The sequence below is a fragment of the Salvelinus alpinus genome, chromosome 19 (genome assembly GCF_045679555.1).
Source record: "Salvelinus alpinus chromosome 19, SLU_Salpinus.1, whole genome shotgun sequence".
NCBI classification, from domain to species: Eukaryota; Metazoa; Chordata; class Actinopteri; order Salmoniformes; family Salmonidae; genus Salvelinus; species Salvelinus alpinus.
Window position 1 is genome coordinate 39,637,003 of NC_092104.1, and position 27,967 is coordinate 39,664,969.

A 27,967-nucleotide genomic window follows, 5' to 3' on the forward strand; every position below is an offset into this window, starting at 1 on the left:
TCGTTTTTTTTGTTTCCATGTTGAACTGTTTAAGTATTACAAGTACTGTACAGTTTTCCCAAACATGAATTAATAAGTGCAGAGAAAGCTACAGGGCTCACCGTGGCTTTGCTCCCAGAAGGGAGGAGTTTTGGACAAAGGGAAGTGAAGCTCCATAAGAGGGCTGGTCAGTCTGTGGAGGGGGCAGACCAGACCAGATGGGCCATGGGATTTGGTGCCCTGTGCCCCTGATTTCTACAGCTTTCCCAGCTTTTATCCAAATTCCCGGATGATTCCAGGTTACGGGGCACAGGGCATTCTCCTTTTAATGTCCTCCCAGGGGCTTCCTGAAATTACACTGTGGTGTTTTTTAAAGATGCTACCAGCATAATTTACTGGTGTTTTCTACACAACAACATCCTGACTCTCACCCCCTTTCTGACATGACTAAATAAGACTTCCACAACTCATCCTTTTAGAAGTGGCCATTCTGGCCAATATCTCTTTCACTCACCACTTACTTGTTTAACAATGCCATCCTCACCCAAATGTATCTTTACTGTACTAACCTCTATATCAACAGTATACTGTACCTGTGACTGGAGGGTAATTTGTGAAATGTTTATTTAACCTTTATTTAACCAGGAAAAGCCCTTTGAGACCTAGAGTCTCTTTTTCAAGGGAGACCTGGCCAAGAAGGCAGCAACAATCAATACATTACATAATTAAAACATACAACAATACAATACAACACAACATGATCCAGCCTAAAAAAAAGCATTTACACTCCTCCGTAACAGAGTCTCCCATCAATATTTAAATGAATTCAGTAGCACTAAGATATCTAGATGAAGCATGGATTGTGGATTATTCCATGCATCTGGTGCACAAGAAGAGAAGGCAGTCTTGCCTAATACTGTGAATGTCCTGGGGACTTTAAGTAGCAACCAATTAATGTTACAGACATAGCTTCCTTCCTGTCATGACTCAGTGATCCTGATACTGTACATGGTTTACTGTACATTTGGCCATGAAAAATGGTGCTCACTGAACAAGGCTAATCTAATTTTCTCACTGAGTGGCTCTATAGTGCCTCATTCACTGGCATGTACAATCTATCAAGTGTTAGATGGTCTGGTATTCTTGTCTCATCTGATTGACAGTGTAATTTGAGCAGTAACAACGCACATTCTCTTCATGGTCGTACAATGGGAAAGAGTTGATTGATAGTTCAGCGTTGATGGTTTAATCATGACCCTTTTCGCACTAACTCTCTTCATTCATTTATTATCTGTCCTGTTGCCTACTCACTTTATCCTTACCTATAGTACATATCTACCTCAATTACCTCGTACCCCATGCACATTGACTCGGTACTGGTACCCTGTGTACAGTATATAGCCAAGTTATCATTACTCATTGTGTATTTATCCCTCCTGTTATTTTTCAATATATATATATATTTTTTTCTATATTTATTGTTGGGAGGGACTGTAAGTAATCATTTCACTGTTATTCTACACCTGTTGTTTGCGAAGCATGTAACAAACACAATTTGATTTGATGTAGCATACAAGTCAGCAGGACGTGCCGTGAATGGACTGAGGTCCCCAGATGATCTCCTGTACTGGTCATTGTTATGGTGTTATGTGCGGAATGTGTGGAATGTATTAAATACAACTTGTGTGGTATTATGAAATAAGAGGAAAAGCTCAGATCCCTGATCCTAACGTTTCTAAACAAAAGACAAATCATTTCTCTCTTAGATTTGTTGTGATGATGCGAATGGTAACAACTGGCTTGTCATTATAATTCACTAGGTAGTAGAGTAGCATTGCCTCTACGTGTAATGGTCAGTCTAATCCCAGTTAGTGGTCGGCTGACAATAAACCCGCGAAGTCATCCCCCACAGTATCTAAGTCAGACCTCAGTGTTCAACAAGTAGCAGTAAAAGCCAGAGGACTTGTGTGTCTGTGTGTTGACTCCATGGAAACAAACAATAACACTTCCCTCACATAAAAGGTTCTGTCTTCTCTTCTATTGAAAGGAGAGACGAGGGGGAGTCAGATGGGTTATCAACCAGGGGGAATGTGCTTTCGATGTGTGTATAAGACAAACATTTTTGCTTGCTCTGCAACAGTTCAAAACAGTTTACAGGTCTGGCTTTAAAATGCCAAATGGATAACGTATCCTGTCAACTGTTGGTTTACTCAGAGCAACTGCAGAAGCAATTCACAATGGCCTCCTCAGTGCAGAAGCTTAGTCACTAAGTATGACAGTAGTCAACAACATAGATTTTCTTTTTTTTGTTGTTGACTATTGTGGCACTGTGTGCTAAGCCCAAACTCATCACTCCTTTGGCTCTATGGAAGAGGCGAGTGCTTCAGATACTTGTAGCAACATTATGGGAGGTGGCTTTAGAGGTCTGGTCTGAAGCGTTTTGTGTAGAGACAAGGTGAAATGTTTGTCACCGTGCAGTTTGGAGGTAAGTGAAAGACAGTGCTATATCATCATCATCATGATGGAGTATAATTCCATCATCTCAATGGAGGCCAACAGCTGACCTCTAATGAAAACTTCGGAGACCTATGGAGATTTAAACAGATCATTTGAGAATAACACATTTAAACATTAGATGTACTTTTGTGATGTACGATGTCATATGAATGTAATACAATGTTATAGGAAATGTACAAACGTACTTCTCTTTTCTTACTTTGAAAGAGGGCCAAACAGAACTGTTTAACCTGAACTGCAGGGTGATAGACTTCATCCACAGTTTGAAGGAGAGATGTTGTCTGGATTCTCAAGGTGCAGTTCCGTACATCTCCTACAGAGCAGAATCATTTACAGTTGAACTTCAGATATGTTGTATTAGATTCTTTATTCAACCTCAGAAGCACCTGATAGTGTTGTTTGTATTTGTATTTATTAGGGATCCCCATCAAGCTACTCTTCCTCGGGTCCAAACACATAAAGACAATTGCATTACACATAAAACAAAATATTTTAAACATTATTTTAAAAAGATAAGAGTCTGAAAGCATGATACAAATACTATTGAATATATATTATACAGTACATTTCCGTGTGAGGTTATATGCACATGGTATCTCTGCCAATGACTGGAAATTATAGAAACAGCCTGCCAGATTGTTTCCTGACTGAGTAAATACCAATAAGTGAAAATGTAATAGACAGAGAGCCCAGTGTAAAGGTCACATTACAGATGTACTCTACAGACTGTGTGGATCTGATGGACAGGACAGGGGAGCTGGTGAACCTGAGTGAAAAGGAGAAGAGCATGGAGCAGGCCAGCAGTCTGATGAAGGAGAGGCACAGCTATGTTCTCATACGCATCTGCAGTGAGTCTCTCCAAATATAATAAACGCACTAGGCTGTGTATGTCTAAAGAGCCCATTGGATCAAAGAGTGGTTTCTCACATTGCCTGCTCTACACACGATTACTAGGCCTACTAATATGTTATAGATAGGTTGATAAGGCCAGGCACCACAGGCAAAAATTGTGATTTTGCTTGCATTTGTAAATTTTCAGATTTTGGGACATTTTGCAACTACAAATAAATCGGCAATAATGTATATAAATACTTGATTTGTATAATTTTATCTCAACTCCGTCAATTACACCTGCCATAAATGTTGTTCTCGTTAGCATTTTTCACGTAGAACTTCTACCTCTAATTTTAAAACTTTCCATGTTGAATTATACATCATGCAAAAGATTGTTTTCCGGTGTTGTGCCGAAAAGCTCCCCCCTGTCAGATTGTTTTCTAGAGCCCTAGAAAATGGTGAAGATCCAACCAGTCGCAAAAACCATGGAAGCCATTTTTTTAAATAGAAAATGGTACCTCAAATCAAATGTTATTGGTCACATACACGTGTTTAGCAGATGTTAATATCAGTAATATCTAACAAGTAATATCTAACAATTTCCCAACATATACTCAATACACACAAATCTGAGTAAGCAAATGGAATGAAGAATAACACAAAAAAATTCTGTGCTAACAATGTAAGAAATAATACATTAAAAAAACGAAATACTGCAAAGTTTCCTAAGAGCTAGAAGCGAGGCAGCCCTCTCTGTCGGCTACCCTTATATCATAGGATGTCAAAAACTCCAAGATGGCGTAGCAGTCAGACGTCTTTGTCTTGTCGTGTCCCGTGTATATCTTTTTTTTCTTCGTATATATTTTTCATATTTTTAACCTCAATTTCAACATACTCTCCTGCAACCCGCCTCACCCAATGTGGTATGGATCTGCTATTTTCTATTCTTTAGAACCGGAAACCCCAACAGAAGCTTGCCAGCTAACTAGTAGTCAGTTAGCCACTGCTAGCGGTCATCAGCTAACCTCAGCCCGGACAACTCCTGCCAGTCTGCACAGCACGATTCAACCCAGAGCATATCGGACTGCTCTTTCTCTACCCCATCTACCACATCTCCACATCTCCGGATTCCTACCGCAAGCTCTGAACCTTTACATCGGATCATCGCCGCCATCTAGCTGCTATCCGAGTGGCAACTCCTGGCTAACGTCTCTGTCCCGAATCAAGCACCAGTTAGCCTGGAGCTAGCCCCGAGCTAGGCACACCTCCTGGCTAGCTGAAGAGGTCCATCAGCCAATTTCTTGGGCTTCAATATCTATTTTGCCAATTGGCTTGGACCCTTTTACTGCCTACATGGAGCCCTGCCGATCCATCACGACTGGTCTGCCGACGTAACCGTCCGAGGGGGCTTCAACAGACTCTTCCGTCACGACGTCCCCTAAGGCCCTACTGCTAGCCTGCTAGCCCCGGCCTGCTAGCTGTCTGAATCGCCGTGTCTCCAGCTCGTCTAGCTACTCACTGGACCCTATGATCACATGCCCACGTATGCCTCTCCGTAATGTCAATATGCCTTGTCCATTGCTGTTTTGGTTAGTGATTATTGTCTTATTTCACTGTAGAGCCTCCAGCCCTGCTCAACATGCCTCAGCTAGCCCTTTTGTTCCACCTCCCACACATGCGGTGACCACACCTGGTTTAAATGGTGTCTCTAGAGACAAAACCTCTCATCATCACTCAATGCCTAGGTTTACCTCCACTGTATTCACATCCTACCCTACCCTTGTTTGTACATTATGCCTTGAATCTATTCTTCCGAGCCCAGTAACCTGCTCCTTTTACTCTTTGTTCCGAACGCACTAGACGACCAGTTCTTATAGCCTTCAGCAATACCCTTATCCTATTCCTCCTCTGTTCCTCTGGTGATGTAGAGATTAATCCAAGCCCTGCAGCGCCTAGCTCCACTCCCATTCCCCAGGCGCTCTCATTTGTTGACTTCTGTAACCGTAAAAGCCTTGGTTTCATACATGTTAACATTCGAAGCCTCCTCCCTAAGTTTGTTTTATTCACTGCTTCAGCACACTCTGCCAACCCGGATGTCTTAGCCGTATCTGAATCCTGGCTTAGGAAGGCCACCAAAAATCCTGAAATTTCCAACCCTAACTATACATTTTTCCGACAAGATAGAACTGCCAAAGGGGGCGGAGTTAGCCTGCAGAGTTCTATCATACTATCCAGGTCTGTGCCCAAACAATTTGAGCTTCTACTTTTAAAAATCCACCTTTCCAGAAACAAGTCTCTCACCATTGTTATAGACCACCTTCAGACCCCAGCTGTGCCCTGGACACCATATCTGAATTGATTGCCCCCCATCTATCTTCAGAACTCGTACTGTTAGGTGACCTAAACTGGGACATACTTAACACCCCGGCCGTCCTACAATCTAAGCTAGATGCCCTCAATGTCACACAAATTATCAATGAACCTACCAGGTACAACCCCAAATCCGTAAACACAGGCACCCTCGTAGATATCATCCTGACCAACCTGCCCTCTAAATACACCTCTGCTGTCTTCAACCAGGATTTCAGCGATCACTGCCTCATTGCCTGAGTCTGTAATGGGTCTGCGGTCAAACGACCACCCCTCATCACTGTCAAATGCTCCCTAAAACACTTCAGCGAGCAGGCCTTTCTAATCGACCTCGCCCGGGTATCCTGGAAGGATATTGACCTCATTCCGTCAGTAGAGGATGCCTGGTTATTCTTTAAAAGTGCTTTCCTCACCATCTTAAATAAGCATGCCCCTTTCAAAAAATGTAGAACTAGGAACAGATATAGCCCTTGGTTCACTCCAGACCTGACTGCCCTTGACCAGCACAAAAACATAATGTGGTGTACTGCATTAGCATCGAATAGCCCCTGCGATATGCAACTTTTCAGCGAAGTTAGGGACCAATATACACAGGCAGTTAGGAAAGCAAAGGCTAGCTTTTTCAAACAGAAATGTGCATCCTGTAGCACAAACTCCAAAAAGTTCTGGGACACTGTAAAGTCCATGGAGAATAAGAGCACCTCCTCCCAGCTGCCCACTGCACTGAGGCTAGGAAACACTGTCACCACCGATAAATCCATGATAATTGACAATTTCAATAAGCATTTTTCTACGGCTGCCCATGCTTTCCACCTGGCTACCGCTAACCTAGTCAACAGCTCTGCACCCCCCACAGCAACTTGCCCAAGCCTTCCCCATTTCTCCTTCACCCAAATCCAAATAGCTGATGTTCTGAAAGAGCTGCAAAATCTGGACCCCTACAAATCAGCTCGGCTAGACAATCTGGACCCTCTCTTTCTAAAATTATCCGCCGCAATTGTTGCAACCCCTATTACTAGCCTGTTCAACCTCTCTTTCGTATTGTCTGAGATTCCCATAGATTGGAAAGGGAGACACTCTAGACCCAAACTGTTACAGACCTATATCTATCCTACCCTGCCTTTCTAAGGTCTTCGAAAGCCAAGTTAAAACCTCTACCGCTTCTCTCTCCCGGATCCGGGATCCTCCTCATCAAAAAAGCTGACTAGCATAGCCTAGCCTAACGGGACAGGGATATCATATAATATAATTTTCAGTCCAATACAGCAAATGAAAGATAAACATCTTGTGAATCCAGCCATCATTTCCGATTTTTAAAATGTTTTACAGCGAAAACACAATATGTATTTCTATTAGCTAACCACAATAGCCAAACACACAACCGCATATTTTCACCATGTTTCCACCGCATAGGTAGCTTTCACAAAACCGACAAAATAGAGATAAAATTAGTCACCAACCAAGAAACAACTTCATCAGATGACAGTCTTATAACATGTTATACAATACATTTATGTTTTGTTCGAAAATGTGCATATTTGAGGTATAAATCATAGTTTTACATTGCAGCTACCATCAAAAATAGCACAAAAGCAGCCAGAATAATTACAGAGAGCAACGTGAAATACATAAATACTCATCATAAAACATTTATGAAAAATACATGGTGTACAGCAAATGAAAGATAAACATCTTGTGAATCCAGCCAATATTTCCGATTTTTTAAGTGTTTTACAGCGAAAACACAATATAGAATTATATTAGCTTACCACAATAGCCAAACACACAAACGCATTTATTCACCGCAAAGGTAGCTTTCGCAAAAACCAGCAAAAGATATCAAATGAATCACTAACCTTGAACAAATTCATCAGATGACAGTCTTATAACATCATGTTATACAATACAATTATGTTTTGTTCGAAAATGTGCATATTTATAGCTACAAATCCTGGTTATACATTGTGAATACGTAGCATCGATTCACCAGAATCTCCGGAGATATTTTGGACACTCACCTAATCTGACCAAAGAACTCATCATAAACTTTACATAAAAATACTTGTTGTATGGCAAATGAAAGATACACTGGTTCTTAATGCAACCGCTGTGTTAGATTTTTAAAAATAACTTTACCATAACATACAGCTTGCGTTATTGTGAGACAGCGCTCACCAAAACGGCGGAGAATAGGAGTCAACATTTTACACAGAAATACGAAATAACATCATAAATGTTTTCTTACTTTTGCTGAGCTTCCATCAGAATGTTGTACAAGGAGTCCTTGGTCCAGAATAAATCGTTGTTTGGTTTTAGAATGTCCATTTCTTCTGTCGAATTCGCACCACAATGCTAGCCAAGGTTGCTAACATTCCCATCCTCTCTTGACGCAAAGAACGGAAAACTCCAAAAGTCCCAATAAACGTTGAATAAACTGATAAAACTCGGTTGAAAAAACCTACTTTATGATGTTATTATCATATGTATCAAATAAAATCAGAGCCGGAGATATTCGCCGTGTAAACTGAACGCTTTTCAGAAGACAATGTCGAGCTCCGCCGCGCGCCTTCAAAGACAAAGAAATTCCGAACCTATCACTCCAAAAGCTCTTGTTCGGCCTCAGATCAAGCTAGACACCCCATTCCACCTTCCACTGCCTGTTGACATCTAGTGGAAGGCGTATGAAGTGCATGCATATCGATAAATAAAAGCCAGTTGAATAGGCAGGCCCTGAAACAGAGCCTCGTTTTCAGATTTTTCACTTCCTGTATGGAAGTTTGCTGCAAAATGAGTTCTGTTTTACGCACAGATATAATTCAAACAGTTTTAGAAACTTCTGAGTGTTTTCTATCCAATAGTAATAATATGCATATTGTATGATCTAGAAAAGAGTAGGAGGCCGTTTCATTTGGGCACGATTTTTCCCAAAGTGAAAACAGCGCCCCCCTATTGACAAGAAGTTACAAACAGATCATCGACCATTTCGAATCCCACTGTACCTTCTCCGCTATGCAATCTGGTTTCCGAGCTGGTCATGGGTGCACCTCAGTCACACTCAAGGTCCTAAACGATACTATAACTGCCGTCGATAAAAGACAATACTGTGCAGCCGTATTCATCGACCTGGCCAAGGCTTTCGACTCTGTCAATCACCACATACTTATTGTCAGACTCAACAGCCTTGGTTTCTCAAATGACTGCCTCGCCTGGTTCACCAACTACTTCTCAGATAGAGTTCAGTGTGTCAAATCGGAGGGCCTGTTGTCCGGACCTCTGGCAGTCCCCATGGGGGTGCCACAGGGTTCAATTCTCGGGCCGATTCTTTTCTCTGTATACATCAATGATGTCGCTCTTGCTGCTGGTGATTCTCTGATCCATCTCTACGCAGACGACACCATTCTGTATACTTCTGGCCCTTCTTTGGACACTGTGTTAACTAACCTCCAGACGAGCTTCAACGCCATACAACTCTCCTTCTGTAGCCTCTAACTGCTCTTAAATGCAAGTAAAACTCAATGCATGCTCTTCAACCGATCGCTGCCTGCACCTGCCCGCCCGTCCAGCATCACTACTCTGGACGGTTCTGACTTAGAATATGTAGGCATCTACAAATACCTAGGTGTCTGGTTAGACTGTAAACTCTCCTTCCTAGCTCACAATAAGCATCTCCAATCCAAAATTAAATCTAGAATCGGCTTCCTATTTCGCAACAAAGCATCCTTCACTCATGCTGCCAAACATACCCTCATAAAACTGACTATCCTACCGATCCTTGACTTCAGCGATGTCATTTACAAAATAGCCTCCAACACTCAGCAAATTGGATGCAGTCTATCACAGTGCCATCCGTTTTGTCACCAAAGCCCCATATACTACCCACCACTGCGACCTGTATGCTCTTGATGGCTGGCCCTCACTTCATATTCTTCGCCAAACCCACTGGCTCCAGGTCATCTATAATTCTTTGCTTGGTAAAGCCCCCACCTTATCTCAGGTCCCTGGTCACCATAGCAGCACCCACCCGTAGCACGCGCTCCAGCAGGTATATTTCACTGGTCACCCCTAAAGCCAATTCCTCCTTTGGCCGCCTTTCCTTCCAGTTCTCTGCTGCCAATGACTGGAAACAATTGCAAAAATCACTGAAGCTGGAGACTCATATCTCCCTCGCTAACTTTAAGCATCAGCTGTCAGAGCAGCTTACAGATCATTGCACCTGTACATAGCCCATCCAACTACCTCATCCCCATATTGTTATTTATTTATTTTGCTCCTTTGCACCCCAGTATCTCTACTTGCACATTCATCTTCTGCACATCTATCACTCCAGTGTTTAATTGCTAAATTGTAATTACTTCGCCACTACAGCCTATTTATTGCCTAATCTTACCTCATTTGCACACACTGTATATAGACTTTTCTATTGTGTTATTGACTGTACGTTTGCTTATTCCATGTGTAACTCTGTGTTGTTTGTGTCACACTGCTTTGCTTTATCTTGGCCAGGTTGCAGTTTTAAATGAGAACTTGTTCTCAATCTGGCCTACCTGATTCTGATTAAATAAAGTTGAAAAAAATAAGAAATTACCTCCTCAAAAGAATATAGCATGGAGGAACCCAGAATGTATATGACTGTTTGAATTCTGTAATATGGTCGCAGTGCCCCAAAACTGTCTTCGTGGGCAAAAGCTGCATTGACGCAACAGCCAGTATGGCAGTAGCAACGTTCAATGAGGGAACCACTGCTATATCAAATCTGATGGACAAATTGTGGCTTGACAGCCCTTTGGTGACACTGGAGCAATCAGAGAGGAGTTGTGAGAGCTGATGCTGCTTCAATGGAGTGTGTCAAGCGTAGGCGCAGGTCCCATGACACAGTCAAGCGGCACCAGCAACAACTCAGAGGACCTTACATATGGGGCAGGCATAGCTTATTAATGTTCTGCACATTTCGATAGCCATAAAATATTCTTGTATGTGACACATTGGGCAAAGTGACATGAGAATTTGCCCAAAAGTGCATATTTGCCCATCAGACCAGTATTTAAAGCATATGCTCTATTCCTTGAAAGAAATGTATTAAACGTGCTAATGTATTAGTAAAAGGTATATCTCATGTTTATTTGTCAGTTTAGAAGTGATATATGAATAAGAGTTTAATTAATGTGACATGAATGGTAATATTTATGGAAAGTACATTTTAATTGCATTAGCCTATCTTTATCGGCCATTTTCTCAAAATGACATGTTCCCTGTGCGCCAATTCATTTTTCTCAGCCTTCAAACGACGTACATTCACATTATTCCACATTATTCCATACACAGGTTCTTAGGTCTTATTTTTATTTTATCTTTATTTAACTAGGCAAGTCAGTTAACAAATTCTTATTTTACAATGACGCCATACCCTCCACTAACTGGGCCAATTGTGCCCTGCCCGATCACGGCTGGTTGTGATACAGTCCGGGATCGAACCAGGGTCTGTAGTGACACCTCTAGCACTGAGATGCAGTGCCTTAGACCTGCTGTGCCACTCGGGTAGACTTTTAGTCAGACTTTTACTGAGGCTTTTATTTTAGATCTTGTGTTGTTTTGATTTTAAGTGTAATTTTATGTGTAAATATATGCAAAATATGCATCCGTCATACATGTGAATAGTGTTTTTTAAATAATTCCACGAAATTACAATATTTTTATAAAATGATCTGTAAAAGTCGGACTATTGAGTGTCATATCACAATAAAACAAAAAAAAGTAATTCTGCTTTGAAGCAATGTGTTTAAGAACGGATTCTTGGAATATGCAAATTAGCGCATATTGTAATAAAATAATATATTGTATTTATGTATACTTTCAACTGGTAAAGGTTCAGTCTGATGAGACTAAAGGAAGAAAAAAATCCCTATTAGCCTGTGGTGCCTGGACTTAACATGGCTGAAGTTAATGTTATTATTACTAAAGTTACTTTACAGTAATGAAACTGGTTAACTTTAATTCACTTCATATTGCCCCCTGGAGGTGATGGGACTGAAGCGCAGAAGTATGTGCCACTCCTAAATGACCTTGGCAAGAGCCATCCCGAGTTAGCAGGTAATGAAAAAAACATCCACAGCACTGAGGCAAATGTGCCCGACTGAAACCACTGCATGGCTTTATTCAGTGCCGGCACCGAGCATGATCTAAAGTAATTCTTTGTGGATTCCTAATGGGACAATACCTGTAACGTGACTTTGTTGCCTAGTTACTGTACATGTGCAGTACACTAGCCTTAAGCAAACCCACATCAAGCCTGATTTAAGACTGTATGATAAGGATGGTTAATATGTGGTGGTTAATATGTATCTTAATATGTATTAACTGTCTATACTTGTGTATGTTACTTTTGTAAATGTTTCTACCTCAGAGGTCCTAAAGAAGCTGTCCAACCCCTGTAAGGAGGGGGTGAAGGGTGGTCCCTCAAGGAAAGGCTCTGTCAACCAGATCCGGCGCAAGCCCACTGCTGGAAACAAGAAGAGCCATCCTAGAAGACTTAAAGATATGAAGAAAGGAGAGGAGGAAGGCTGAAAAAGATGGTGATGGACATGCATGTGTAGAAAGCTGTGGACCACATACATGTAATTGTGTTGGTGCTGTGGTTCTCTTCACTCTAATTATTTTTTACTTATGTAAATTTAGGTTGATAAATTAACATTCCCACATATCCCTGGGAAAATTAAGAATGGGATTTGCATGTAGCTTGTCTCCTGTATGTACTAGAAGCTGGTATTGGCCCAGAAATGTTTTTTTACTAATCTAGGATTATTTGGCTGAGTTAACACAGACAGCCCAATTATAGGTAAAAGAGAATTGGACTGCCTATGTAAACTGCAGCCTAATGTGAGAATTAGACTATATGGACCATTGAACTTATTAAAGGCATATAAATGTAGCCTGAGCATACTTGTCCATTTATTCACAACAATTAATGTTTAAATTAAATTATTAGTTGAACAACTAATAAAGGTACCCTATATATGTACTAAACAACAATATAAATGTTGGTCCCATATTTCATGAGTTGAAATAAAAGATCCCAGAAATGTCCCATATGCACAAAACGCTTATTACCAGAAAGGCGTGGCATATCAAGAAGCTGATGATTAAACAGTTTGATCATTACACAGGTGCACCTTGTGCTGGGGACATTAAAATGTACAGTTTTGTCACACGTCACAATGCAACAGATGTCTAAAGTTTTGAAGGAGAGTGCAATTGGCATGCTGACTACAGGAATGCCTACCAGAGCTGTTGCCAGATAATTTAATGTTCATATCTGTACCATAAGCCACCAATTTAGAGAATTTAGCAGTATGTCCAACCAGCCTCACAACCGCAGACCACATACGTGTATGGCGTTGTGTGGGCGAGCGGTTTACTGATGTCAACGTTGTGAACAGAGTGCCCCATGCTGGCGGTGGGGTTATGGTATGGGAGGCATAAGCTACAGACAACGAACACAATTGCATTTTATCTATGGCAATTTGAATGCATAGAGATACCATGACGAGCCCATTGTCGTGACATTCATGTTTCAGCATGATAATGCACGGCCCCATGTTGCAAGGATCTGTACACATTTCCTGGAATTTTAAAATGTCCCAGTTCTTCCATGGCCTGCATACTCACCAGACATGTCACACCTTGAGTATGTTTGGGATGCTCTGTGTTGACGTGTAAGACAGCGTGTTCCAGTCCCCTCCAATATCTAGGTCAAAAAGGCTCATTAATAACAGTTTCTACCCCCAAGCCATGACTGCTGAACAATTAATCAAATCTCCACCTAGACTATTTGCATTGACTATTCCCCTTTTTACACTGCTGCTACTCGCTGTTTATTATCTATGCATAGTCACTTTACCCAACCTACATGTACAAATTAACTCGACTGACCTGTACTCCCGCACATTGACTCCGTACCAGTACCCCCTGTATAGCCTCATTATTGTTTATATATATATATGTGTATATATATATATACACTTTTGTTTGTTTAGTAATGTGACCAATACAATTTGATTTGGATTTGACATTCAGCAACTTCGCACAGCCATTGAAGAGGCGTTGGTCAACTTGCCACAATCAACAGCTTGATCGACTCTACGTGAAATAGATGTGTCGCGCTGCATGAGGCAAATGGTGGTCACCAGATACTGACTGGTTTTCTGATCCACGCCCCTACGTTTAAAAAAAATGTATCTCTGACCAACATATTGTAATGAAAAAGGCAGGGAGCAGGCTTCGAACCCTCGATCTTCTAGCCCGAAGCTCAGCGCGCTATCCGTGTGTCCCAAAAGCATGTTCAAGCGGCAGAGTCAATATCGATATCCGCGCGTATAAACCCAGGGTCGTTACAATATGTATCTGTATTCCCAGTCATGTGATCCATAGATTAGGGCCAAATGAATTTATTTCACTTGACTGATTTCCTTACATAAACTGTAATTCAATAAAATCTTTGAAATTGTTTAATGTTGTGTTTATATTTTTGTTCAGTACTTCTGTTGACACAGTAGACCTACCCTAGTCCGATACTACACCTGAGACCTGTCAAAAGCATACTTCCTGTAGTGCTGAGCATGACATTTGACCTTGAGAAATGTGATGGAATCCGGCTGGTTGCATAACCGCAGCAAAATTAACTATGTAGATTTTGCCCAATAGTCGAAGGGGTGGGTTTACTAGGCTATCGGATTCACAAACACACGCACAAGGCTTGGACAGTATACAGAAGGAGCCTCAAAATGTCGGGGTCTGAGTTTGAATCTCTGGAGAAGATATTGGAGAAACATATTCCAGATGAGGAACTGAAAGAAGTTAAACGAATCTTGTTTGGAAAAGAAACCAAGTGAGTTGTTGTCGAATTCTGCACGCAACATTATCAGGGTTAAAAAATCCTGTCTGTAGGTTACTAGCCAGCAGATCCGACCCGCTTGCTTATAGCTGCACTAGGGTCAGACAGGATTCCTGTATAGATTAAGACAACATGGAGCCGGCACGAGATATGGCTCGGAAAACGTACCTCAATCCAGTGATGAGAAACACGGTGTACTCTGAATTGTCAACTTATCCAAACTGTTACATCGAAAAGATTGAACGACTGCTATTTCTTTCCGGAAAACTTTCCTTTTCGTCCTCATGCTAGGTAGCAGAAACCAAAGCAGTCTTTTTGGAATGGCAGTGTCAGCCAATCAGCTCCTTTGTGACACTCCCCAGTAGGAGAAGTCCTCCATAGGAATGAATGGAATTTTACAGTATTTAAATTAAATTGACATGTATTTAAGTATTTATTTATTGTAGTTGGGACAGTAACATTAGTAATCTAAAAAAAATCAACTTTAAAGGAAATGTATATATATATTTTAATGTTTTTATTTTGTATGTTTAGATCACATAATATATTTTAAAAGCATACATTAAAGTGTCTTTAAAATAATACATATATAATACAAAACAAATAGAGACATTAATAAATGCATTTCTATAGCGTCCAAAACATTTTTTACAATGGTTGGGGTGCCAAGATGGAGGCACGGTGGCTTCAACACAGCACCACCTATAAGTCATCTAGTGTATATATAAATCATTGAGTGCAACGCATTTCTCATCCCTGGAATGAGGTATGTTTTCCGAGCCATATCTCATATCTCGCACTGGCTCCTATGGCGTCTTAATCTACAGTGGAAGCCTGTCCAACCCTAGTGCAGCTGTAAGCAAGCGGGTCAGATCTGCTGGCTAGTAGGCTAACAGAGAAAATAGATCAAGTTTCATAACTACTTGGACAGTATGTATGGCCACATTTTGACACTGCTACTATAAAGTGAAACATATAGGAAAATATTGCTGTCTTTATTTTTCCTATTCAAACATTCCTTTTCACTATGATGTTCTGCATAGTGAGTAAATTATTTACAATCAAGTGGACTTTGACCAGTCAGTGTCCTTTCAACCTCTGTCATATTTGTGCCTGTAGATGGGGGCAGTATTGAGCCTTTCACTGGGTAATCCTCAGTCTTAAGTATATGGTTGGTGCACCCTGGCAGCGGTGGCCAAATTAAAGGGATAGTTAAATCAAAAACAATGTTTTGGTATTTTGTTAGTTAGCTAACTGTTAATACAATCACACAAAAACGCACTTGTTTGTAGGTTTTACTAGCAATACATGTGTTGCTGAGGGTTTGTGAACCCAGATGAGAGTCAATGAAGTCATTTTTGTCTGGGTAATTAGGGTTATCTGACCTTCTGGCCCTCCACATATTGAGTTATTTCCTCCTTGAAACTAAAAGGTTTACAGCACATTTGACAATCTCTTGCAGGAAGTTGGTTCTACCAGCATGTGCAGTGGAGGCAGCTTTGGAGTGGGACTTTGAGCTTCAGGGGTACATGTTTGAAGCTTCCACGGAGCAGCTCAGGACCCCGAGAACTGTCCGGGTGGGCCTCATTCAAAACCGCATCGTCCTGCCCACTGATGCCCCTGTCCTGGATCAGGTTAGAGAAGAATGACTACTTGGATTCCATTTATTTTACCAACCAAAGCCTATTACAATATTGTTTAAAGCTATGGCTTTCTCTCTTCCTTCTCATTATATATGCATGTGAAGTTACAATTGCACTTTCAAGTCCTTGCTATGAGCAGTGTTGAGAAGATGCATGAGGCTTGGTGACTGATCCCTGTGTTTATCCCTCTGCCCAGATCACAGCGCTCCACAAAAGGATTGGTGAGATGGTGGATGTGGCGGCCATGTGTGGGGTCAACATTGTCTGCTTTCAGGAGGCCTGGAGTGAGTGACATAACTAAACCTCGGTCTTACTGGGGTAGCCTATTAGAGCTTATCAATGCTTTCCCAAAACATTTCTTTGTGCAATTTGTTACAGAGAATACGGTAATTCCACTTTAAATAGGATACAAATTGTGCTTGTTCACTTTACAGTATCTGTAGAAATGTGGAATTATAACAGGGTGATATTGGATTAGCCAAGGTGATAGGATCTGGGTATACGGCAGTAGGTTCATTTGTCCTTAATTGGTCATAGGGACGTCAGCAGCACACCAAACAGTCTGTTGTCTTATTTGTTTTGGCTCCTAAATGGCATGTTGATGTGTTGTGAATGAGGAGTGCATTACTCTGGTTCCTTAGAGTCTCCCAGTATAGAAACATACTAAACTCACCCCAAAGTGTCCCGCAAGGGAGGTGACCCCCATTCCCACAACTATTTACGGCATTGATAAACGTACACAGAAGTTTGCACCAAAATGCTTCTCATGGTGTAAAGAAGGATCATGTGACAAATAGTTTGAGCATATTTTCTGTCCTCTGAGAGATGTACTTATGATATGCACCCAAAGTGATGTTTAACTGCTCTCTTGCCTTACTCTTACTGCCTTGAGTTTTTAGAGATGATCCTGCTTTGTTCCCCACCACAGCTATGCCCTTTGCTTTCTGTACCCGGGAGAAAGAACCGTGGACAGAATTTGCTGAGTCTGCAGAAGAAGGATACACTACCCGCTTCTGCCAAGAGGTGAGAGGTCAGGGGTCATCCAGAGTACAGGAATGTGCCATGTCTAATGCAATACTGCTAGTGACTCTTACTCTGAGAACAGTCAGAGTAGTAGCCATTTAAAAGTATGGTTAGTAAGTATGCACAACTATACTGAAGTTTTACAAATTCCTTTTACAGCAACTAACAGATATGAAACAGTTTAATAATGTCATTGTATAGATTGGAGATTGGCATTGCTCCTTAGTGTATTATTTAGCATGTGAAATAATGTTCCATTATGATTCATTACAAGGCACATTCTACAACATTTATTTATATAGGCCTAATTGTTGAATGTATACTGTTTTAAGAAACAGAGTGATTGTACTGTAGGTTAGTTCGCAAGCTAATAATATTGAGTAATAATATTGAATAATAAATGTTTGCAGTGGGAATTCATGCTCAGCTTGGGGACTAAAACATGTCAAAAAACATCAGCTCCCATCTGAGATGAGCATTCCAGCATGTAGCTGTGCGCTGTTGTCCACAATACATCCCTGTATATACACATACTGTATGTGTGCTGATAAAGATGGGCAATTCCAGCCTTGTGTCTTTGTATGATGACCCATGTCTAAAACTGCTCTTGTTTGTCTTTAGCTGGCAAAGAAATACAATATGGTAGTGATATCGCCCATTTTGGAGCGAGAGGAGGTACACAACGTTCTGTGGAACACGGCAGTAGTGGTCTCTAACTCGGGCAGCGTGCTGGGTAAAACCAGGAAGAATCACATTCCCAGAGTGGGAGAATTCAACGAGGTCAGTACAGTAATCAATCTTTTTTTTAATCAGCGATCAAACAATCAATAAACAATTGTATGTATACAGCCCAATTTGTCACAAAGTGCCAAAACACCCAGTATACAGTACTGTATGTCTCACAGCTGGCACTATGTATCCTTCCCATGGTGGTCTGTGCCTCTGTCCACAACCTATCCATGAACCAGGGAACTGGTGCCTTCTTTCACAGAATATGGTTTTCCAGTGAGCCTCAAGGAATTGAACAGTGAAAGCACACTGGCACTAGTTAGATTACAGGGTTCAGAGAGGGTTCTTGCATGTGTGGACAGCACACCTCCTACCCTACTTTACTGCCATACTTGCCGTGCAGTACATGCTGAGCTTTCTATGTCTGAAAGGTTATGTACATGTACAGTGCCTTCGGAAAATATTCAGACCCCTTGACTTTTTCCACATTTTGTTACGTTACAGCCTTATTCTAAAATTGATAATAGTTTTTTCCCCTCATCAATCTACACACAATACCCTCTAATGACAAAGCAAAAACATACCCTTTACTCAGTACTTTGTTGAAGCACCTTTGGCAGCGATTACAGCCTCGAGTCTTCTCCGGTATGATGCTACAAGCTTGGCACACCTGTATTTGTGGAGTTTCTCCCATTCCTCTCTGCAGATCCTTTCAAGCTCTGTCAGGTTGGATGGGGAGTGTTGCACAGCTATTTTCAGGTCTCTCCAGAGATGTTCGCTCGGGTTCAAGTATGGGTTCTGGCTGGGCCACTCAAGAACATTCAGAGACTGAAAGTCACTCCTGCGTTGTCTTGGCTGTGTGCTTAGGGTTGTTATCCTGTTGGAAGGTGAACCTTCGCCCCAGTCTGAGGTCCTGAGCACTTTGGAGCAGTTTTTCATCAAGGATCTCTCTGTACTTTGCTCCGTTCATCTTTCCCTTGATCCTGACTAGTCTCCCAGTCTCTTCCTCTGGAAAACATCCCCACAGCATGATGCTGCCAACACCATGCTTCACCGTAGGGATTGTGCCAGGTTTCCTCCAGACTTGACATTTGGCATTCAAGCCAAAGAGTTCAATTTTGGTTTCATCAGACCAGAGAATCTTGTTTCTCATGGTCTGAGAGTCTTTAGAGGCCTTTTGGCAAACTCCAAGCGGGCTGTCATGTGCCTATTACTGAGGAGTGGCTTCCGTCTGGCCACTCTACCGTAAAGGCCTGATTGATGGAGTGCTGCAGAGATAGTTGTCCTTCTGGAAGGTTCTCCCATCTCCACAGATGAACTCTAGAGCTCTGTCAGAGTGACCATCAGGATCTTGGTCACCTCCCTGACGAAGACCCTTCTACCCTGATTGCTCAGTTTGGCCGGGCGGCCTGCTCTAGGAAGAATTTTGGTGGTTTCAAACTTTTCCATTTAAGAATGATGGAGGCCACTGTGTTCATGGGGACCTTCAATACTGCAGACATTTTTTGGTACCCTTCCCCAGATCTGTGCCTCGACACAATCCTGTCTCTGCGCTCTATGGACAATTCCTTCGACCTCATGGCTTGGTTTTTGCTCTGACATGCACTGTCAACTGTGAGACCTTAAATATACAGATGTGTGCCTTTTCAAATCATGTCCAATCAATTGAATTTACCACAAGTGGACTCCAGTGAAGTTGTAGAAACATCTCAAGGATGATCAATGCAAACAGGATGCACCTGAGCTCAATTTCGAGTCTCATAGCAAAGGGTCTGAATAATTATGTAAATAAGGTATTTCAGTTTTTTTGGGGCAAAAAAATTCTAAAAACCTGTTTTCACTTTTTCATTATGGGGTGTAGATTGCTGAGGATTTTTTATTTATTTAATCCATTTTAGAGTAAGGCTGTAACGTAACAAAATGTGGAAAAAGTCAATGGGTCTGAATACTTTCCGAATGCACTGTAAGTGTCCTGAGCAGATCACCATGTACATATTAATCGAATAGTGTCCTATTTGTTTATCAAACAGTAAGTCCTAATGTCCAGCTCCCACAATGGTGTATCTAGGAAGACATGGGTGCACGCTCATTTCGGGCAATTTTCAATAAGTCATGTCATCCACTAAACCTATTTACAGGTCAATGGATTCTGCATATTCATGCAGATGACATGGCATGTATGACATGTTCATTGCTCATGTTTATTGTCCTACACTGACATCTACAGTATCAACAATTTCCTTGACCTCTACAGGTCTACTGTATTTCTATGAGAACTTATTTGAACCTTCTTTAATTTTTGTCTTTTTTTTCTATATTTCCTTACATGTAACCTTGTTATGCTCACCTCTTACATGTTTTTATGGAAGATATAATGTACTCGATGCAGATATGCACAGACTTTTGCTTTGACATATTTTTCTTCCCTCCCTAACTCAGTCCACATATTACATGGAGGGAAACACTGGCCACAGAGTGTTTCAGACCCAGTTTGGAAAGATTGCTGTGAACATCTGCTATGGGCGCCATCACCCTCTCAACTGGTTCATGTACAGCATGAATGGAGCAGAGATCATCTTCAACCCCTCTGCAACTGTCGGAGGACTCAGTGAGCCCATGTGGTCAATCGAGGCGAGGAATGCAGCTATAGCAAACCACTGCTTCACCTGTGGAATCAACCGTGTTGGGACAGTAAGTACCGCCAAAGACAGGATTATTTTGTTGCACATCTTTCTCTATTACAACCACCTATTATTGAGCCAAGTCCTAGAGGCATTGTAACATCTATTTTATGCTGCCCCCTACTGCCTCCATAGTACAATTATCTACAGTATACTGGTATTCATTCTATTGTGTATAGCCATACATGCCATTGCTAGACTTCACAGCTGGTGTAAATTACATTATGTATGTGCCATCATGATTCTCTTTCTGACAAGGATATCTCTTGTTTTATGTAGGAGCACTTTAACAATGAGTTCACCTCTGGGGATGGAAAAAAAGGTATGAATCTTTTAGTCTTTTTTTAGGACAGCGTAATATCATGCATATTACTTTGTCCTCTCCTGCCTTATCCTGTCTGTGACAAAATATAGTCATATGCATATCTCTATTTCAACTCACCACTGCATCTTTCTGTCAAGAATTTTACATGGATGTACACTACCGTTCAAAAGTTTGGGGCCACGTAGAAATGTCCTTGTTTTTGAAAGAAAGGCACATTTTTTGTCCATTAACATAACACCAAAATGATCAGAAATACAGTGAAGATATTGTTAATGACTATTGTAGCTGGAAATGCCTCATTTGTTTATGGAATATCTTCATAGGCGTACAGAGGCCCATTATCAGCAACCATCACTCCTGTGTTCCAATGGTACGTTGTGTTAGCTAATCCAAGTTTATCATTTTAAAAGGCTAATTGATCATTAGAAAACACTTTTGCAATTATGTTAGCACAGCTAAAAACTGTTGTGCTGATTAAAGGAGCAATAAAACTGGCCTTTTTTAGACTAGTTGAGTATTTGGAGCATCAGCATTTGTGGTTCGATTACAGGCTCAAAATGGCCAGAAACAAAGAACTTTCTTCTGAAACTCGTCAGTCTATTCTTGTTCAGAGAAATTAAGGCTATTCCATGCGATAAACTGAAGATCTCGTACAACGCTGTGTACTACTCCCTTCACAGAACAGCGCAAACTGGCTCTAACCAGAAAAGAAAGAGGAGTGGGAGGCCCCGGGGGCAAAACTGAGCAAGAGGACAAGTACATTAGACTGTTTAGTTTGAGAAACAGACGCCTCACAAGTCCTCAACTGGCTGCTTCATTAAATAGTACCCGCAAAACACCAGTCTCAACGTCAACATTGAAGAGGCGACTCCGGGATGCTGGCCTTCTAGGCAGAGTTCGTCTTTCCAGTGTCTGTTCTTTTGCCCATCTTAATCTTTTCTTTTTATTGGCCATTCTGAGATATGGCTTTTTCTTTGCAACTCTGGCTAGAAGGCCAGCATCCCAGAGTCGCCTCTTCACTATTGCTGTTGAGACTAGTGTTTTGCTGGTACTATTTAATGAAGCTGCCAGTTGAGGATTTGTGATGCGTCTGTTTCCCATTAAGACCATTCTTGATTCACACGGGAAACTGTTGAGTGTGAAAAACCCAGCAGCGTTGCAGTTCTCGACACAAACCGGTGCGCCTGGCACCTACTACAATACCCTGTTCAAAGGCACTTAAATATTTTGTCCTGCCCATTCACCCTCTGAATGGCACACAGACTGTACACAATTCCTGTCTCAAGGTTTAGAAATACTTCTTTAACCTGTCTCCTCCCCTTCATCTACACTGATTTGAAGTGGATTTAACAAATGACATCAAGACTGATTCACCTGGTCAGTCTGTCTTGAAAAGAGACAGTTTTCTTAATGTTTTGTATACTAGGTGTAAGTGAATTTGCCCAAATACTTTTGGTTCCCTAAAATGGGAGGTCTATGTACAAAGAGTGCTGTAATTTCTAAACGGTTCACCCGATATGGAGGAAAATACCCTCAAATTAAAGCTGACAGTCTGCACGTTAACCTCATATTCATTGTATCATCCAAAGTGCTGGAGTACAGAGCCAAAACAACAAATGTGCCACTGTCCAAATACTTTTGGTCCTCACTGTATGAGCCACACCCCAAAGCAAAGTGTCTGTTTGCTGTTGACACTCAGAACAGGCCTGGGGAAAGCAGCCAAGTCAACAAGTGTCATGTTTCTGAATGTAAAATCCACACTCATTTCCAAAGACTTCATTACCCATGTATAAAGTGGAAGTTTGAACATGCAGTCCTGCCCTACTCTTGTTACACGTAGGTGAAATCTGACCAGGTAGACACGAGCCTTCTGTCATTCAGTTGGGATTCCTTTGACTAGTTTTATTGAAAAGCTCATTGTCAACTAGAGTCCTGTCTTTGTTCTTTTATAGCTCACCAAGATTTCGGGTACTTCTATGGGTCAAGCTATGTGGCTGCTCCGGATGGCAGCCGCTCACCAGGCCTGTCCAGAACCCGTGACGGACTCCTTGTGACCGAAATGGACCTCAACCTGACCAGGCAAATCAGTGACAAATGGAGTTTTAAGGTGAACTACTTTCATAAGAACCTTATTTCACAAGAATTGCACATAGCATGGGCCATCTTTTACATGATTTCAGCTCATGTTTTTGGCAGTAATAGCAGTTCATTGCGTCCTTATTGGAAATGCATTTTTGCCTAACAGACATCACTATCTGGTCTACCTTTCTAGCTTTCAGTTAGGCGATAACACAACCCTGGTCTATTACATTTGCATTAAGTAGTTTGCACTGTAACTATTTGCAGATGACTGGGAGGTATGGAGAGTATGCAGAGGAGCTCACCAGGGCCACCAAGCAGGACTTTAAACCCAACATTATCAAGGAGTAGAAGATCCATGTGTCCTGAAGGGAACTCTACATGGAGACGTGCTGCACAGTAGACTGTATCTCAATGAGGACATGAAGTCACTGTTGAGGCAGACATGTCTAGTGCCATCAAGAGTATGAACAGACCAATCAAGCCAGCCATTTGCTCAAATTGTTTTATTGATTACAGTACGTAATTGGAATTGTAAAAAAATAAAGCCATTTTAATACCTAACATGCTCATAACAAATACACAACCAGGAATAAATTGTCTTCCCACCCAATTAGTAGATTGGGAAAATATCTTATGTTAAAATATAAATTAAATAATACATAATTATGGCTGGTACAAATACCATAGTGCAATAACATCATCCATGATACCAAAATGTACAAATAAATGTTGAATGAGAATTAAATAAAGGTGTCATTCTATGTGTTGTCTCTACTTGATTGCGGTTTTCAACAGAAAACATCTTATGATCGAATTCCTTTAAAACCTTACGGTAGTGTTTAGTCATACACTGAAGAAAACCCTACAAAGCATCCATACCCCGTACTGAGTATTTCAGACTTTACACTGTCTCCATTCTCTCTTTTTTCAAACTTAAAGAGCATGGAGATCGAGGCGTGTAGTGCAATCCTGAAAAGGGACCTTCTGATGAAAACGAAGTTAACTGATTATCTATTGCACACAACAAGAGCAAAGTCTGTTCAAAGCAGCTGGCTGAGGTTGAACATGATGTCCTGATTGCCGACATCTAAGCCTGCCGGGCAGATGTGGTTCCATAAACAGGCTATTGGTCGAGGCGTATTGAATTAAGAAAATTAGTTTGTGAAATGGGTTTGCCATCGTAGTACAACACACAAACTTCATGGACATTAATTACCAGAGTCCTTCAAAAACAATTTCTCCCTCTATTCCCTGTTATTAGAAAATCCTAAATAATAAGTTAAGTTTAACAAACAGACATGCCAAAGGTCTCTTCACGTTCCCCAAGTCAAGAACAGACTATGGGAGGCGCACAGTACTATGTAGAGCCATGGCTACATGGAACTCTATTCCACATCAGGTAACTGATGCAAGCAGTAGAATCAGATTTAAAAAACAGATAAAAATACACCTTATGGAACAGCGGGGACTGTGAAGAGACACACACACAGACACATGATAAGACACGCACTCTACACACACGTACACATGGATGTTGTATTGTAAATATGTGATAGTGGAGTAGTGGACTGAGGGAACACTATATGTATTGGGTAAAGTGTTATGAAATGTAATGTCATGTACTGTTTTAAACGTTATATAACTGCCTTAATGTTGCTGGCCCCCCGAAAGAGTAGCTGAGCAGCTAATGAGGATCCTTAATAAATACAATTAATACAAATCAAACTATTAATAAAATAAGACTAGGCTAGTCTTAGGGGAGGAAAGCAGCTATACATGGCCCATCAGACTTGCATGACAAGTAGCATGACACCAGAATAAACCATTAAGAAAGCATCATGTTGCCGTAAGCCCTTGTATGTGCATTGTTTTGCCCTCGTCTCCAAGTTTAGAAACAACTTTAGTGTCATTGGCATTTTGTCCACTCAGCAATAGGAATAGGATTTATAGGCCTGCACTGCTAAATATTTCACAATGTCAATTGGTAGAATCAACTAAAACTAAACAAAAGGGGACACTGTCAAAATTCATTTCTTCTATTTCATCTATCTGCTTGTCCCCCAACTAACGTAAAAACCACACTTGCTTTGTTGATCTCTTCAGCTGTTATTCCTTTAGACACTGACGACTATCATGGGCTATGTGTGGTGACGTAGGAGTGGTGTTGTATGTTCTGTGAGCAAGCAGCCATGTTAGCACTGGAGTGGACAGCCCAGGCCCATCTACAACACTGGGCCAGAGCTGGAACCAGCAGTCCCTGTTCAGGGACCTGTGGACCCACTGTTGTGTCATCATAGTGAGGATGGGACGCTATGATGATGTGGAGACCATCTGCATCGTCATCTGCACCGTCACCATCAGCTCTCCTTGAAGATGAACAGAATATCCTCATCTGTCCCGTAGCTCATTCGAGCCTCTTCAAAGTTACTAATGCTGGTGCAACACACGCCTGCAAGCAAAACACCCAAAGGCTTTCTGTCAATGTGATATTTTCACTCTTACTCAATCTCCCTGTGCTTACTGCCAAGAACATGGTCAACCTTTCACCCTCTGGTTACATGTTCATGCAATGCACCATGCAGGGGTCAGGTGTGGGTGTTAATGTTATTGTGCAATTTATTAAGAAGCGTTTAAATGTAGAACTTCAATGCCCCAAAATACAATGCGATTTATTCCACACTTTTACATAATTATATATGGGTCTGGTATGTCAGTTGCCCTGTTTACTGTTGGAAATGTGTAGAGGGACCACTCACGGTCTGAGTAGGCAGGGTTGTTGTAGAAGATGCAGCCACTGCTCCGGTTGAAGCCGCACACCACCACGAAGTGACCCTGGTATCCTGGCTTCCTGCAGAAGCACTTCTGGCCCACAGGCAGGAAACAGCAGTACTTGACAGGCGAAGAGCAGAGTTCACACACCAGAACCACAGCGTTGACCAGCACTATGGCCACATGGCTCTGGTCAACATGTTCCTGGATTTCCTGAATTGTCACAGAACTACAGGTGACATTGAAAAAGGGAGAAAGTTAGGATCTGTTAGTTATTCTCTCTTTAGGTCTGAAAAACAACTATTACTAACCAGACAAGCTGGTAATTTTGGAACAATTTGTCTTTACTTTTCACAAAGTTAATTAACCATTGTTTCACCACGACACTCTTGCTCTCAGCCTTAAGGAAGAGTTTGTTCACTCTGTCTTCCTCAGTGTCAAAATGCTTTTTGTAGAAGGACTGGAAAAAGATCAAAGAAACACAAACACATAATAAGTCTCTCAAGTTAATTAATTAATTAAGGATATTTGTTATGGTGGGCTACATCAAAAAAGGTGTGATGGGTTCGCACTCAAAAAGATGTTGCATAAAGCTTACTTCATTTTTATAATTGTTTTATTTACTTCACTAATTTCATCAGGGACATTTCAGCTTTGCAGCCTTCTTCTACACACTGAAGAATGCTGCAAAGCCGAAACATCTGTGTACATTATCCCTGATGCAATGAAAATAATAAGAAAAGCTATGAAACATCTTTTTGAGTGTGAATTCACAGGTTCTATGCACCAACCAAACTTCCTGAAAAGCGCAATGGTCTCCTTTTAATGGGTACATGACAATGAAATATACATTATAACTATTGTACTTCTTGTGATGGTCTACAAAGTGTTGCCTCATTACCTGATTCCTGAAGCCCTTGTCAACACCCAGTGTCTGAGTGCAGAAGCGGTACCTGACCCCCAGCTGGCACATGAGGTAGGCCAAGTCAATTGTCCACACACTCTCCGTCAGCTTCAGCTCCCAGCAAGCACCCTGAAACTCCTCATCACTTACAGGGTGGAGGTACCTGCCAAATCATGGACAAAAAGTGACACTTGCATGATGAGGTCTTCAGCGTCACAATTTTCTGTATCTACTGTGGTTAAAATGCCGACACATGCAAGTCTGTGTACCGTGTATGTAAAGTATATGATGAAATGTTCCCGTACTTCAAAACCATTCTTGCGCAGGCTAATCCACAGTCCCAGTGGTACAGCTGCCGAATGACAGGTACATTCAGCAGAATGGCATCACCTGTCAAAAACAAGATATGATGAGGCTGCTACAAAGAAGTACACAATCATAGATACTGGTCTCAACTGGGCCTAAATCTGTCTGTTACTTGCTGTTCTGGCAAGCTTCTCTAAATGAATTCAAATCATGTTTACAAAACTAGCTAGCTAGTTAATGTTTTTCTCGTGGATTGGAAATTCCTTTAGCACCCCTGACATAGAAAGCAAGTACTATTCACATGTGACAACATCATGAAATGGATGGGGTGCTTTTGCTCCACTGTTTACATTGGTGGCTAGCTAACTAACGTTAGCTAAATTAAGTGGGGTCAACTACCAAACTCTACATTTCAAAACCACTCTCTAGCTAGAACATAACTACATTTACCTGACATTCTGTTGGATTGTTCTTTGCTGCTAGATGCAAAACCCAAGTTAGTCAGACTTGTTTACAGTTGGTAGCTAGCTAATCCTCCGGAGTTGGATTGCCTCATGAGGGTGTTGGCTAGGACTGCCTAGCTAGCAACGAAATTAGCTTACCCTAACAGATAACGTTAGCATTATTTACATCTGGTAGGTCGACTTGATGGTCGATTCGCTCACTAAGTTAACTGTTAGATCCTTCAAAGTGGTAGCTACAGCTTTGACGTATGTGAACTGTTGAGGAATGGTTTCTAGTGTACACAGACAGTTCTGTTCAGCTAGCTAGTAAGCTAACTAGCTATATGGTTATATTCAGAGAAAACTACAAACGAAACACCATTGTGAAGTGTTCAAGAATAAATAACTAAGTTTTTCTGGGTCAAGGATTTTTAGACTCTTCAGCATAACAGTTCCGTTCTGTATGCTTTGTAAA

General features: G+C 41.3%; 3 protein-coding genes and 1 long non-coding RNA gene across 7 annotated transcripts; 2 read left to right on the plus strand and 2 right to left on the minus strand.

Annotated features, from left to right (window-relative positions):
* Positions 1–2,295: 2,295 nt before the first annotated feature.
* LOC139545561 (uncharacterized protein C22orf15-like) lies at positions 2,296–12,625 on the plus strand. Its single transcript, XM_071353488.1, has 5 exons — positions 2,296–2,464; positions 2,704–2,790; positions 3,222–3,344; positions 11,716–11,787; positions 12,101–12,625. The coding sequence occupies exons 1-5, from the start codon at positions 2,440–2,442 to the stop codon at positions 12,259–12,261; spliced, it is 468 nt and encodes a 155-aa protein (XP_071209589.1). The 5' UTR covers positions 2,296–2,439; the 3' UTR covers positions 12,262–12,625.
* On the minus strand, positions 12,123–14,868 carry LOC139545562 (uncharacterized). Its single transcript, XR_011669089.1, has 3 exons — positions 14,756–14,868; positions 13,363–13,441; positions 12,123–12,225 (listed from the first exon to the last, which is right to left on the minus strand). It is a non-coding gene; the product is annotated as an uncharacterized lncRNA (long non-coding RNA).
* Positions 14,320–23,831, plus strand: upb1 (ureidopropionase, beta). The gene is made up of 9 exons (XM_071353482.1): positions 14,320–14,581; positions 16,050–16,221; positions 16,427–16,514; positions 17,159–17,253; positions 17,875–18,033; positions 20,422–20,673; positions 20,943–20,985; positions 22,941–23,095; positions 23,335–23,831. The coding sequence occupies exons 1-9, from the start codon at positions 14,478–14,480 to the stop codon at positions 23,416–23,418; spliced, it is 1,152 nt and encodes a 383-aa protein (XP_071209583.1). The 5' UTR covers positions 14,320–14,477; the 3' UTR covers positions 23,419–23,831.
* Positions 23,559–27,848, minus strand: LOC139545560 (protein GUCD1-like). Of its 4 annotated transcripts, none has more exons than XM_071353486.1 (6): positions 27,652–27,848; positions 27,049–27,133; positions 26,741–26,906; positions 26,208–26,299; positions 25,827–26,068; positions 23,559–25,519 (listed from the first exon to the last, which is right to left on the minus strand). In XM_071353486.1, exons 2-6 carry the CDS (start codon positions 27,057–27,059, stop codon positions 25,428–25,430), a joined length of 603 nt encoding a protein of 200 aa, XP_071209587.1. In that variant the 5' UTR covers positions 27,060–27,133; positions 27,652–27,848; the 3' UTR covers positions 23,559–25,427. The 4 variants fall into 4 exon arrangements, with proteins under 4 accessions (XP_071209587.1, XP_071209584.1, XP_071209586.1 ...); XM_071353483.1 differs by having other exon boundaries at positions 27,013–27,133; positions 27,500–27,844; XM_071353485.1 differs by having other exon boundaries at positions 27,013–27,133; positions 27,652–27,789.
* Positions 27,849–27,967: the final 119 nt, after the last annotated feature.

Bases quoted from the DNA above. Each gene is read 5' to 3' on its own strand.
- LOC139545561 (XM_071353488.1), top strand. From the start codon at position 2,440: ATGTTTGTCACCGTGCAGTTTGGAG. The intron at 2,465-2,703 runs GTAAGTGAAAGA...TTACTTTGAAAG, and splicing joins TGTCACCGTGCAGTTTGGAG to AGGGCCAAACAGAACTGTTT. The intron at 3,345-11,715 runs GTGAGTCTCTCC...TGCCCCCTGGAG, and splicing joins TGTTCTCATACGCATCTGCA to GTGATGGGACTGAAGCGCAG.
- upb1 (XM_071353482.1), top strand. From the start codon at position 14,478: ATGTCGGGGTCTGAGTTTGAATCTCTGGAGAAGATATTGGAGAAACAT. The intron at 18,034-20,421 runs GTCAGTACAGTA...TCCCTAACTCAG, and splicing joins GAGTGGGAGAATTCAACGAG to TCCACATATTACATGGAGGG. The intron at 20,674-20,942 runs GTAAGTACCGCC...TGTTTTATGTAG, and splicing joins GAATCAACCGTGTTGGGACA to GAGCACTTTAACAATGAGTT.
- LOC139545560 (XM_071353483.1), bottom strand. The intron at 26,069-26,207 runs GTTAATTAACTT...TGTCACCTGTAG, and splicing joins AGTGTCGTGGTGAAACAATG to TTCTGTGACAATTCAGGAAA. The intron at 25,520-25,826 runs GTGAGTGGTCCC...TTTTGCTTGCAG, and splicing joins CAACCCTGCCTACTCAGACC to GCGTGTGTTGCACCAGCATT.